Source organism: Buteo buteo, chromosome 3 (genome assembly GCF_964188355.1).
Source record: "Buteo buteo chromosome 3, bButBut1.hap1.1, whole genome shotgun sequence".
Lineage (NCBI taxonomy): Eukaryota > Metazoa > Chordata > Aves > Accipitriformes > Accipitridae > Buteo > Buteo buteo.
This window is the reverse complement of record NC_134173.1, coordinates 76,260,024-76,272,833: the sequence shown is the minus strand read 5'-3', so window position 1 is coordinate 76,272,833 and position 12,810 is coordinate 76,260,024. Positions and strand designations below refer to the sequence as shown.

General features: G+C 45.6%; 1 protein-coding gene across 1 annotated transcript in view; it reads right to left on the bottom strand.

The window, feature by feature from the left end:
* Window positions 1-6,774, bottom strand: part of ADGRB1 (adhesion G protein-coupled receptor B1) — a 68,281-nt gene extending 61,507 nt beyond the window's left edge. Inside the window, exon 1 of the mRNA XM_075024067.1 lies at window positions 6,122-6,774. Within this exon, the coding sequence (XP_074880168.1) occupies window positions 6,122-6,222 (101 nt within the window). The 5' untranslated portion in view covers window positions 6,223-6,774. The remainder of the gene's footprint in view (window positions 1-6,121) is intronic.
* Between the last annotated feature and the right edge of the window lie 6,036 nt (window positions 6,775-12,810).

Here is a 12,810-nt window from a genome sequence, read left to right as displayed (position 1 = left end):
AGCCATCGATCTACCTACGCTTTGATTGTGTGAAGTAAAATATCAAGTCTCCAGTCAGCAGCTTCTAGGGGATAGAAAGGGAGATTTGGAATCTGTCCTGGTGTGAATGAGATGTAATAAATCTGTGTAGCAACACTATGTTCCAACTGGCATTAGCGTGCACTTTGCAAGTCTCTGGTCAAAAAAGGTAAGAAATTAGTTGACCATAGTCTGTATGTGAATGTAAGGGAAGATAATCCAGCTGTCTTCAGACTTTTTCCCCCCTTAAACAAGCCTCTCCTTTCTCCATGTTTCCCTTCATGCACTGAGAGTCCATTCTGTTCCCCAGATCCCTGAAACTCTAAAGAATGAGATGTGGGTTGGCAACATACAGAATCACAGAATCAGAATAATTTAGGTTGGGGAAAAGCCTCTCGAGTTCCCAGTCCAATCCTCTGCCCAAAAAAAGGGCTAATTTCAAAGTCAAATCAGGTTTTGAAAATCACCAAGAACAGAAATGCCACCACCTCTCTTGGATGACTTGTTACAGTGCTTAACTGCTCTCATGGTGAAGCATTATTTTTCTTTATATCCAGCTGGATTTTTTTCCTGCTGCAGCTGGTGCCTCTAGACCTTTGGCTGTATACCTCTGCAAGTTGTTTGACTTCTCCGTGATTCCTCCTTAATAGCCTACTCTTCTCCGAGCTAACCAAGCCTTGTTCCCTTTGTCTCCTTTTACATCATGTTCTCCAGTTCCCTAAACATCCACTGGACTTGCTTCAATGTGCTGCCATCTCTTGTACTGGGGGAGTCCAATATTGGGTACACTTTTCCAGATGTGGCCTCAAGAGAGTCAAGCAGAAGGAAATAATCTGTTTCCTTCACCTCTTGACTATATTCTTGCCTATATAGCCCAATATAATGTTGGCCTTCATTGGTGCACGGGTGCACTGCTGATTCATTTCTAAATCATTGCCTACTAGGACCTGCAGAGGCTCCCCTGTGGAGACATTACCATTACCCCATCCTGCTCCACGTGGTTATTCTATCCCAGGTGCAGGACTGTGCCTTTGTCTTTGTTATACCATTTCTCCAGCCCGTATCTCCAGTTTGCTGAGGTCCTTCTGAATGACAGTGCTGCTCTCCAGCATATCAGTCACTCCTCCCAATTTGGTGTCATCCACAAACCTGCTGAAGGTGTAATTTTCCATATCATCCAGGTTTGTAAAGAACACATTAAACAGTATTGGCCACAGTATCAACCCCTGCCAGATGCAACTAGTAACTAGCTCCTGATCAGGCTTCAAACCTTTGAACATTACCCTTTAAGCCCACATGAACTCCACCCAGCTATTAAGCCACCTTAAAACCCACCAATCCAGTGCACAGTTCCCTGGTCTGGATACAAAGATGTTCTGGGAGACTGAGTTAAAGGCCTCGGTAATGTCAAAGCGTACACCACCTACTTCTCTTCATTGTCCATGCAATCAGTCATCCCATCACAAAAGGGAAACAGGTCAGTCAGGCACAATCGGCCCTCAATAAATCTGTGCTGTCTATTCCCAATCGCTTTCTTGTCCATCATTTTGCCTGGAAATAACCTTTATAACTACTTGCTCTTTAATCTTCCCAGGGGCTGTAAGTAGGCTGACCAGCCAGGTGATCTCTGGATCCTCCTCCTTGCCCTTTTTAAAGATGGGTGTAACATTTGCCTCCTTCCAGCCATCAGGAACCTCCCCAGATGATAGAGGGTGGCTCCACAGTAACACCGGCCAGCTCCTTCAACACCCTCAATGCATCCCATTTGGTCCCATGGACATGCGAATGTCCAGCTTACTTAAACAGTCCTCAGCTCTCTCTTCCCTGGCAGTGGGTAGTATTTTCTTCCCCAGATTCTGCCACTAGGTACAGGAACTTGGGTGCCTGGGAGCAAACCCTGCCAGTAGAACAAGAGATGAAGGCACTGCGTACCTTCACCTTTTCAACTTCCTTCTCCGTTAGGCTACTTGTCCCATTCAACACTGGGCCAATGCTTTCCTGAGTAATCCTTTGGTGCTGACAGACCTACAGAAACTCTTCTTGATGCCTTTCACATCCCTTACCAGTTTTAAAGGCAGCTGAGGTCTGACCTTCCTAATTCAATCCTGCATTCCTGGGCAATGCTTCCTCAGTCCTCCTTGGTAGCCTGGCTTGGCTACCAAACATTTCCTTGTTATGTTTCAGCTCAATCAGAAGTTCCCCCTTATGCTAAGACGGCCTCCTGCCGTGCTTGCTTTTTTCTTTCCATTTCTTCTTCTCCAGAGCAGGATGCTCCACAGAAAGATATCACCATTACTATCCAGACCCCCAAAGAAGTCAGGAACTCGTATCAGACAGGGAAAAAACTCAGAACTTGATGGGTTTTGCCAAAGGAGAGATCTCCAGCAAAGGCATATCTACTCCAGGTTGCTGTCTTGCTACCCCTTGGCTGATAGACAGACTCTGCCCACTTATCAAAATATGCTGTGTTCAGCATCCAAAGCAGGGGAAAACTCACTGCAAATTTAGGGAACTTCTGCTCTGGCTGGGGTCCTGCAGGATGTGGAGAAGCCCTGTGCAAACTGAGACAGATGGAGAAGGTGGAAAAACCCCTCCGTCTGTCTTTCTGTCCCCATTCCGCTCCCTTCCTCTCTGCAAATACTGAGTCACTCTTGCTTTCTCCCTGTGTGTACACACATCCTTCTCCGTGCAGGCACTTACTCATTCCTGCTACCTCCCACCAGGGCCACCGAGTGCCTCAGCATCTCCGGCAAAGGCAGAGCTCCTGGCTTTAAAGCAAGCGTTAAAAGCCCCTTGAGAGCTCATTGACAACCACTAAATCAATCCTCAGGCTTCGATGGGCAGGGAGTGAGAAAAGCTTGCACTGCTATCTTTCAGGGATACAGCGTTCATCCAGCTGCCGCCAGCGAAAAAGGTCTGCCGTACCCCACATGCTGACGGGCTGGTGGAAGAGCTATTCGATAGCAGGCATTGATCTCCATGCTATGGAAAGGTCACTGACTCCAGAGGCTGTTGAACCGCAATGAGTTTAGGGATGGAAAACACATTGGGGCACTCGAAACACCACTGTGTCAAGGAGCTGCTCGAAAGGAGTGGTACGAACCAAAACTTAGAGAAACAACGGTACTAAGTCATTTCACCTGTTCTAACCCTTGATTAGTTCCTTTTCTCCCCAGTTTCTCATTTTCGTGTCACTTTTCAAGAGGGAAGATCTTTTTCTTTCAATTCTCCCTCTTTTTCCACATGGGTGGTGGAGCACGTGGCCCACACACAGATCATGTCTCCAGCTGTGACCCAGGACAGCCACTTCTGAGATGTAACAAGGTCATCCCACTTCTATGGCCCACTGTGTCACTGACCTCTCTGTTGAGACTGCTAATAAGGCCAGAGATACACCATCTGCAGCAGAGTTTTTGCAGCCGTCTGTCTACTGGGAACTGGAGTGAGTCCACCAACAGGCCACCAACAGCCGTCAAACAGAAACAACGTCCAGTTTTCAATGAGACCGTGCCAAGTTGGCTGCGTCTGAAGTGATCGCTTGCAACAAAAAGCTCACGCCGTTCATGCCGATGGCTGAGTAGGTGCCACTAAGAAGCAACCATTATTTGGGGGTTTGGAATGGGAAGCAGAGGGTAAATTCGTTTCCTCTCTGATACGCAGCCCAAAGCTGGGATCACCTCCCTTTTACTCTACCCCCTTTTCTTTACCATGTTCCTTTCCCTCTTTCTCCCCTGCCCTTTCTTTCTGCTTCCCATGTATAAACAAACCCTAGCTGGGCAAAATTCTGGGAAAGTTTCCAGATTGTCAGCCTCAGTGAGCTTATTCATCAGAAGTGTTTCATACTCAGGCTGAGTCTATGTATGCATGCTCCAGATGCCTTTGTCCAGAGGTCTGAATGGGAAATTTCCCGGCCAAAGCTCCCCGAAACAGCTGAGCTCTGGTGAGTGCTCTCCACGGAAGACCAGGCAGCTAGGGCATGAGGAGTTTCTCCCCTGCATGGTGAAAAAGAACCACTTTGATGCTGCTCCTCTATTTTTGCAACAACAGCTGGAATATTACTGCTGATCCCACTTCTAAGCATTCCTCCAGCTGTTGTCTATCAGACTATATAACGTCTAGGGCAAAACAAAGTGGGAGCCAGGAGATAATGTTCACTTGAATATGATGTTCCTGAGACCATTGATAGGACAGCACATTCATGTCCAGCAGCTATGCCTAAAATAAAAAGGCCACACAGAGTGCTCAGGGCTCAGCCACGGGAATGCTGTGAAGTTTAGAAAACATGAAAACATGATCTACAGAGAAGAAATGAAACAAACTCAGCGCACCAGAGAGAAATTCTAGAGATCACTTGATCATGCTTTACAAATATTTACACAGAGAGACTTAGGATAGAGAGCCCTTTAATCAAGATATAGCTGGTCTCAGGATCACTTGGAAATGCATGTCCATCCTTGGCTAGCTCAGAAATGCCCATTCAAGCCTCCCATAAACATGTCCCCCCATTCATGCTGATCATTTTGGGCATAGACATAACGCAAAGGCTGGAATGAGAAATTAAAAAGAATGTATTTTAAACAGGGCAGGCAATTAACTTTACTGTCCTCAATAACAGTAAATATTGAGGGGCACGCTCCTGGAAGAAAATACATCATGTTATTCCAAATGACAATGGCATGCTCCAAACTGATTCAACCTCATGTCTGAGCTTGGGTTTCAGACCCTGAACTTGTATCTGATAGGAAAGAGAAGGTGAGGCTCGAACACTTGCTCTTTACTCTTCTAGCCTAACTTTCCACTTGATCCTGACACCAGTGACACCAGTAAGTCACCTACCAGCGCTGCCCAGTGCTGCCCAGCCTGAGGAAAAGCAGGAGAGGACAAGGACTTGAGCAGATCCAATGATACCCCAGGCACGGAAAAACCTGAGTTCTAGATAAACGTTATTATGATCAGTCTTCAGCTCGTAGCACTTGCCATAATTAACTAGCCACTATGCACTGTCACAGTATCAACAAAAAAAGATGCATTTTTGCTTATTTTTTAACTCTCGTTTCTTTCCTCTGTCAAAGGGTAGAAAAAGTTATCTCAATTCACAACTCCGAACTGAATATACCCTTTCCTTCCTACTAAGAAGATTCATTTGACAAAATAAGAGCCTCAGACTGATCCCTTCTCCCAAAATGGTCACCAATAATATCCAAACAGTATATTCTCTGTGGCCACTCCATTTCAATTTCACAGTCATTTACCTGGTTCTGATTTTCTTTGGTTTATTTAGCTTAGAGTCATGAAGCTCTCAGCATGTTTTCCATGGGTTTAGGAAAGGCATGGGTCTTGTAGTATAAATTCAGACCTTGTTCAATGCAGTACAGGGGAAGAATCCCTTGCACACCTCGGGTCTTCCAGCTTATACAGTTCACCAAAACGTATCTAACAGGGGCATGGGCCAATGTGGGCCTTTGCTCAATAAAACTTTGCTACAAAATCACTTCAGCCTCTATAAATTATAAAATTTAGGGTTACACCTGACCTGCTTATAGGTGTACAGGAGCTCTCTGCAATGGGATGTACTGAGGAATCCCATATGCATCTGAAGCTAAAGGCAAAACATAGGTAAGAGGTTGGAGAGTTATTTAGACCATGTGGTTTATCATCCTTAAGCTCCTGAAAAGTGCTGTCTGTCCTTCAGGCCAGATGTTTTCAGAACAAGTTGTGGATGTTTTGATGTTATCAAAGACCCAACCAGGAATACCTTGAAGCAATCTGCCTGCCGGGAGGCAGTGCATGTCCACCTCTGCGCGAACAAGGTTTCCTGGGGTATACGAAGGCATCTAAAACAGCACGCAGCTTTTGAAAATGGAACAATGTGACTACATGGGGTCATGGCACTAATTTCACTGTACTAATTTCTCTGGCACTAAAAGGAAGGAATAATGCCAACTAAGCTACTATGATGACTTTTTGCAGGACCCACTCATTACCAAATGGTTCTTCCTCAGGCACCAGACACCCAAAACAGGAGAACAAAACCTCCAGGATCCATGTAGATCAAGAGACAGTTACTTTCCCCAACAAGAACAGAAGAGAATGAAAGCCATACCTCCAAACAGAGACATAAATGATAATCAACAGCAAAAGTGTCAGCGAAGATACTCCACAGCCTACAATTAACGTGACAGAAGGGACCAGCACCTTTTCCATGTTCTGAAAGAGAGAAAGTAAGAAAATTTAAAAAAAAAAGAAGTAAAAAAAAAAAAAAAAAGATGCTTAGCAAATGCTACCAGCTCAAGTTCATGGCAAGAACTTTCCTCCAAATCGTTTGTGTGTCAACTCACCTGACCTTCACATTGCACTGCACATACAAAAAGAGGAAAGAAGACCAGGATATATTTCTGGTTGACCCAGCCTTTGTTTGGACCTGATTCTGCTCCCACACACACCAGTGTTATATCTGGGTAACAACTCTGATATCCATGCGGAGGCAGGTGTGCAAAAGGCATGGGTTGCAAAAGGAGGATCAGGCCCTTCATATCCAGTGTGAAACTTTGAAGATAATTAATGAGGAAATAGCAGAAGGCACTGCCTACACTAGAACAATTACAAACGAGCTCTTCTGGGAATGGCAGTGATGAAGGTTGGAGGATGAAAAGAAGGTGAAAATTTTCCACCAACTACAAACATCCATCTGGAAAACGAGGAGATGAAGCAAGCAAAGAAAAAACAAGATATATATCTTCCCCAGGAAACCAGCATCCAGTCATACCATCCATCACGTCACTACTCTTACACTACTACATAAAGCATTTCTTCATATGCAGGGGTCCTTACTGGAAAGTCTGGTGTGGAACGGTTATCCTTTCCTGTCTGAACACAAAAGATCTGCTGATCATCAGGTCTTGCAATGTCAAGAGCAAACACACATGCTATAACCTCTCCTAATCTAGTTCTCTGCGTCACTGGGACTAACTGTGTAACTAGCCAACATCTGCCAAACTAATATCGCTCAACTCCCCCGGTCTCAGCTTAGAGCGAGGATCTGGATCCCACTTGGTTTTCTCTGCTGCAGGCTTTTTTTCTGGCATGTTCCTCATTTCCACATCAGTGATCTCTGCTGGCGTGAAGGCAGAGAAGCAGAGACCCACCGCGCAGCAGACACACGAGAACCCTCTATTTAGAGCGATTAGGCAGTATGCAGAGGTGTGGGAGCACAGTCAAGGTTGTCACAGATTAGATTGGCGCAGTACCAACATCTATCGCTACAACCATGGAGATGAAATGGTTTCTGACATAGCAAGGGTTTAGCATAGGGAAAAAAAAAAGGCAATTAGACATGAATTTGGGAATAGAACAGGCAGTCCTCTAAAGACTGGTCTACACCGTTTTGCTGGCAGGCATGAGGTTGGTCAACCTGAACCTCCAACCAGCAGGACACCACAAAGCTGAGGCTACTGCAGCTCTGTTTCAGGCTACTGAGCCTTCTGCAAAGCAAAACATATTAGGCAAGCCTCAGTGCTGTGCTTATATGGAGTCTGGCCAGCTCAACACATGGGCAAAGCAAGCATGCATCCAGTGACTCAAGGCCCACAGTCAGCATAGGTTTATTCTGCAGAGCCCACCATGAAGAGAGAAACGACGGCAATACATCGGGAGCTGAACTGAATTGTCCCTGAAGTCTGAAGGGCTTGGGAAGATCCTCCTTACTTGTATAATTTGACAAAGGGCACCTCTCACATTTTGAATCTCATTGGGGGGAATTAATGAGGAGCAAAACTCACCATACTGCTGCACTGAACCCCATAGGAGCTATTGGGAAGGCTGGCACAAGAGCTTAAGGGATCTGAGACAAAATTTAGTGACACATTCAATGGCTTGAATGCCCAACTGGCATATACACCCAAAGGAGTACAGGCTGATTGAGGGATCTTTACTGGATGCAGACCAGCTACAGTTTGGAAGCCAACCTGCACTGCAGTGTGGTGCTCCCTCTCTGCAACGTCCCCTCCTTACTGACCGTATCAGCTTTGACACGCCACTACCCCAGCACGCCTCTACAGCTTCCTTGAGTTCGCTCTGTGAAACAGGAGGCTTAGGACTCTCCAAAACTACACTATAGATATGCACAAAGGGTTTGGATGCTGATCCTAATTCAACTTGCTGAAATAATGCAACTGGATTATCTTAATCCTTTTAACTACCAGCAATTGTGCAGAAATTGCAAGAATAACATGGCGCTGAGCTTCACTAATCCATCTAGCAATGTCCTGCATCTCCCTCCACCTAGTGCTTCCCAAAGTACTCACGGAAAATGTTTCAGCTCACATGTGGATTCTTTCTGTAAACTTCTACGGAGACTTGCCTCACTGCAATTTTTAACATCAACTCATATGACTGTATTCGCACCCTGAGAATTTACTCCTGCCAAATATTTGTGGAAGGTTAGAAGCAGTTTTTTGCGAACTATGTAAACATAAAGAAATTTCAATGAAAATATCAACATTTTGATTCATCTTCCATCAAACAAAATTGAAATTGGACATATTCCAGGTACTGTGAGTGCTGAAAAACCATACCTTGCTCCTTATAAATTGAAATGTGGAAGGGACTTTCTTCTGGGAACAGAAGCCTTTGATTTAGTCAGGCACTGGGGTAGGGTATGGGAGAGAGAGATGCAATCTCCTGTATGAAATCACAGCTTTTCCCTTTGCCACCTTTGTTTCCTCCACTGCAGAACCCAGGTGGGCAACAGCCCTGTCCCACCTCAAAGATGCATGGCTGTGATAAATGCACTGTGAAGCACAAGCTACTCAGACATCGATTGCTCCTTGCTTACTCGCTCCGAGCTCACTCCCACTCCTTTTTCTCTCCCCGCTCCCCCCTTACGGCAATATGAGTTCACAACGCACAAATGGTGGCCTGGGATGAGCATCGATTGTGACATTTGATTTAAGTAGGTCTCGTTTCACTGGCTTTTCATGGGTAACTGGATAAAAGTGGGGGAGGAGCTCCATTAAAGCAAAAAAAGCCCGACATATAACTAATTCCTAAATCATCTGAGAATAAATGGAGTTTGGATTTTAAGAGAGGAGCAGACTACATACCTATATCTCTAGCACAGTAATCCTAACTTCCCTCCCTTCCATATCCTCTCTGACATCCCTCCACCCCCAAAAACTTCAGGTTCTTTCACTCCCTACCCTATCCCCTTTCCTGCATGACCTATAACCCTCTCCTAGATCCTCCATCAGCTAAGTAAGAGGTTGCATGTACTGGACCATTCCTAGGTCAGAAGTTTACTCATTGGCAAGGCATTACACAAATGATGACCAGCCAAGTAGAAGCCAGACTTGTGGGCAATAGCTGGTATCTATCTGCAGCCCTTCCCACAGAAAACACCCTGGTCTGCACCTCCGTCTTTATCCTTCAGCCAAACATTCACAAAATCCATGCCCACCAGAAGGACTTTTGCTGAAGAGATGCTATGAAGCTCTCTTCAGGTTGGTCCAGCCCTGATGGGATTTCTGTTGGCATCACGAGGGTGGATAACCATAAAAAACACTGGCTGCAATAAGAACAGGAGCTCGCTCCTTTGGGAATAATAAGTCCTAAAGGCTTAGGTCCATGTAGCTTAGGATTCTGCTTGCTTTCTTCATTATTAACGTTTGTCTGTCCTCCCTATCTTCCTTTCCCCCTCCCCCACTTCTTCCCTTTGGCAAACGAAGCATTGCTTGTTTTATTTCTTCTGACTAATTAAACCCCCTGACAGAAGGTGGTCGGATGCTGTAGGATCTGAGCCTTGCAAGGGAAATTTCCTTGGAGGAGAACGAGGGGGAAAAGCAAGGTTGGTTTAAAAAGTAATAACGCTACCAACAAAAAAACAGCAAGGCATTCTCAAGGTGAGAGAGAAAGCAGTCCTAGGGAATTTCCCAGAACCATAGCTGAGGAGCAAACTGATTGCAAAAGACAGGCCAGGAACAGGGTCTCCATCTGCTTGGACTGGTGATGGTCCCAGACAGCCCAGACTCTGCCCTGCCCCTCACCACCACCCCACGTCTGTTGATGGGTGCCATCCAGAAGCACCCTGAAACACAGATAAATCCGTGCCTGGTTGGAGCCGGAAAGAAAATCTTTGCCTGGGCCAAGCAGGAACAGAGCAGGTCATTATAAGTCGCAAGTCCTGCGATTCTGTCACCAAGCATGACAAGGGAGAGGAGAAGCAATCAATGACATCAGCTGGGATGGAAATAACGAGTGCCAATGCCTGGGGCTGCTTGCTGTCCTACCATCTCATTGCTCTGCCTGGCAGGGGAGAAGGACACTCCTCTTTTTCTTTACAATTTCACTTTGTTTCCTTATTCCTCTCTTTTATTTCCTTCTTTTCCTTTCTCCCTCATTTTTTCCCTCTCCTTTGTCTTCTTCCTCCCCTTCCTTTGGCCATTTTCCATGACATATTCTGCCTTTTCTTCTTGCTCTTAATGCATCTCTCTGGCTCTCTCCCTTTTACATTCTCTGCATTTCTCTTTCCCTCTCTTGCTTTCTGCACAACACTGTGAAAAGCGACTTCATTCGAGTCATGCTTGTTCCATTACCCTGCTCTGGCTCCAGGGTCAAACAGGGTCCAATTAGAACAAAGTCAAAAATGGTATTTCTTAATGCCATGCAGTTTGCCTGAGACCTTACAAGCAAGCTATTCTTTCTGCTTTTTCCATCCTTGAAACCGAGAAAGGCTGAAGAAAGTCTTTATAGGTACAACATCATACTAATAAAGTCACCGAAAAATTAAACCATTTATTTGGCTCCCAAATTAAAACAGAGATATGAGTTCGGAATCTGGGGTGCTGCGCTTTGTTTGTTTTTAGAAGTGTGTTTGCTATTCAGAATGGTTGCCTTGAGCCTGACTTCCTGCACATTTGAAATTAAAGACTCATGAAATGAGAGAATTACAGAAGTACTGCTTGCAAGGGACATCTAGAGTCTTCTAATTCAATTTACTGCTTGGAGCAAGACTATCATTAACATCAGGTGAGGTTGGCCATGGTTTTGTCTAGATGAGTCTTGAAAATTCTCAAAGATGGAGAGCTCTCATCCCCCTGGTGACCATTCCAGGGCCACAGCACTCTCCTGGTAGTAGGGTTTTTCCTAAGGTTGCACATGAACCTCCCAAGCTACAGTTTGTGGCTTTTCCCCTTTTTAAATCATCAGGCACAAGCGAGAGGAGTTTGGGTTTATAATTTTTGTAATTGCCCCTCTGGCACCTGTAGGTGGTGATTAAATTGCACCTTACATTTGCCTTTGCAAGACCAAGCAAGTCCAACTCCCTCTGCTTCTCGCCTCACAAGTCATGAGCGCAGAGTGGTGAGACTCACTCCACTCTTCTGACAAAGAACTGGACCAGGTGGGTGTGATTTACTCCAGGAATTGCTCAGGAACCATTTTACTGTGCCGCTGGCCTAAAGGCTTTTCACGATTCTTGAGAAGTTTTTTAAGCCACTTCGTATTGATTTTGTTTCTGGTTGGACAACTCTTGTCAAAGCAGAGAGCTGGTTGTAAAAATTGCTGGAAGATAATGCTTTTAGCAGTAGTCACAAAAGCGAACAGCTTTCTAAACAAAGGGGTGTATGTTAGTCCTGTAAGAAAGGAAGAAGTGTTGAATGACCAAGAGGTGAACATGCTCTTGTCATCGTGCCAAAAACATACTGAAATTTTTTAACCCCCATTCTATTGGATTCTGGGTTTCTCATTCAGTCTCAGGCCCTTTGTATATACACATATATACCACAGTGGTATGGTAAAGCACCAGCCGTGTACTCTACCCCAGTACAACCACCGGACAAAAAGCACAGCAGCCACCCCAAAGGGCAGCAATCTGCAGCAAGATACGGTATCTTTTAAGGACTTTGGTAATGAGTGATGCTAGGACACCTTCACCTCAGTGAGAACCAGGCTTTTGACACAACTCAGGGGACAACGTTGTCACCGATGCATGTGGCCACCTCTGGGGACTCTGCAGAGCCAAGAGGAGCAAAACTTTGCACTTGCCTGCAGAAGAAGCAGATGTGAGGCACCCAAGGAGCAGACCCACTGAATTAGCAGGTGTTATTCATTCCCCCCTGTTCTCCTGACCATTACTCAGTGCTCCATGAAAGCAGAACTGACATCCAGCTGTCTGGTTGTGCCGGGGCATGCCTGTTGCTGAGGCCTGGGTTAAAATTGGAGCTGATCAAGGGAAGGCTGAGTTTTCCCCTCCTGGAAGACATATTTCTTCCACTAATTGCAAAACAGGGAGAAAGGAAGAGCAGGACACAAGCTTTTTTTGGTGGACCCCAAAATATGGCCAGTAGCAGGGATTTAGTGAAGGCAGGATTGGGCCACAACTGAAAGGAGCTTTTTTGGTGGGTCAGCATTGTCAGAGGGACGACAGGGTTCACTCAACTCAAAGCAGAGGAGCAGTGAGGAGGCACTAAACCATTTTTTCATAGAATCATAGAATTGGTTTGGGCTGGAAGGGACCTTTAAAGATCACCTAGTCCAACCCCCCTGCCATGGGCAGGGACATCTTTCACTAGATCAGGCTGCTCAAAGCCCCATCCAACCTGGCCTTAAACAATTCCAGGGATGGGGCAGCCACGACTTCTCTGGGCAACCTGGTCTCATCACCCTCATCGTAACCAATTTTTTCCTTATGTCCAATCTAAATCTACCCTCTTTCAGTTTAAAACCATTGGCCCTTGTTCTGTTACTACAGGTCCTGGTGTTGTGGACCGGACCTTGGCCAGCAGCTAAACACCACAG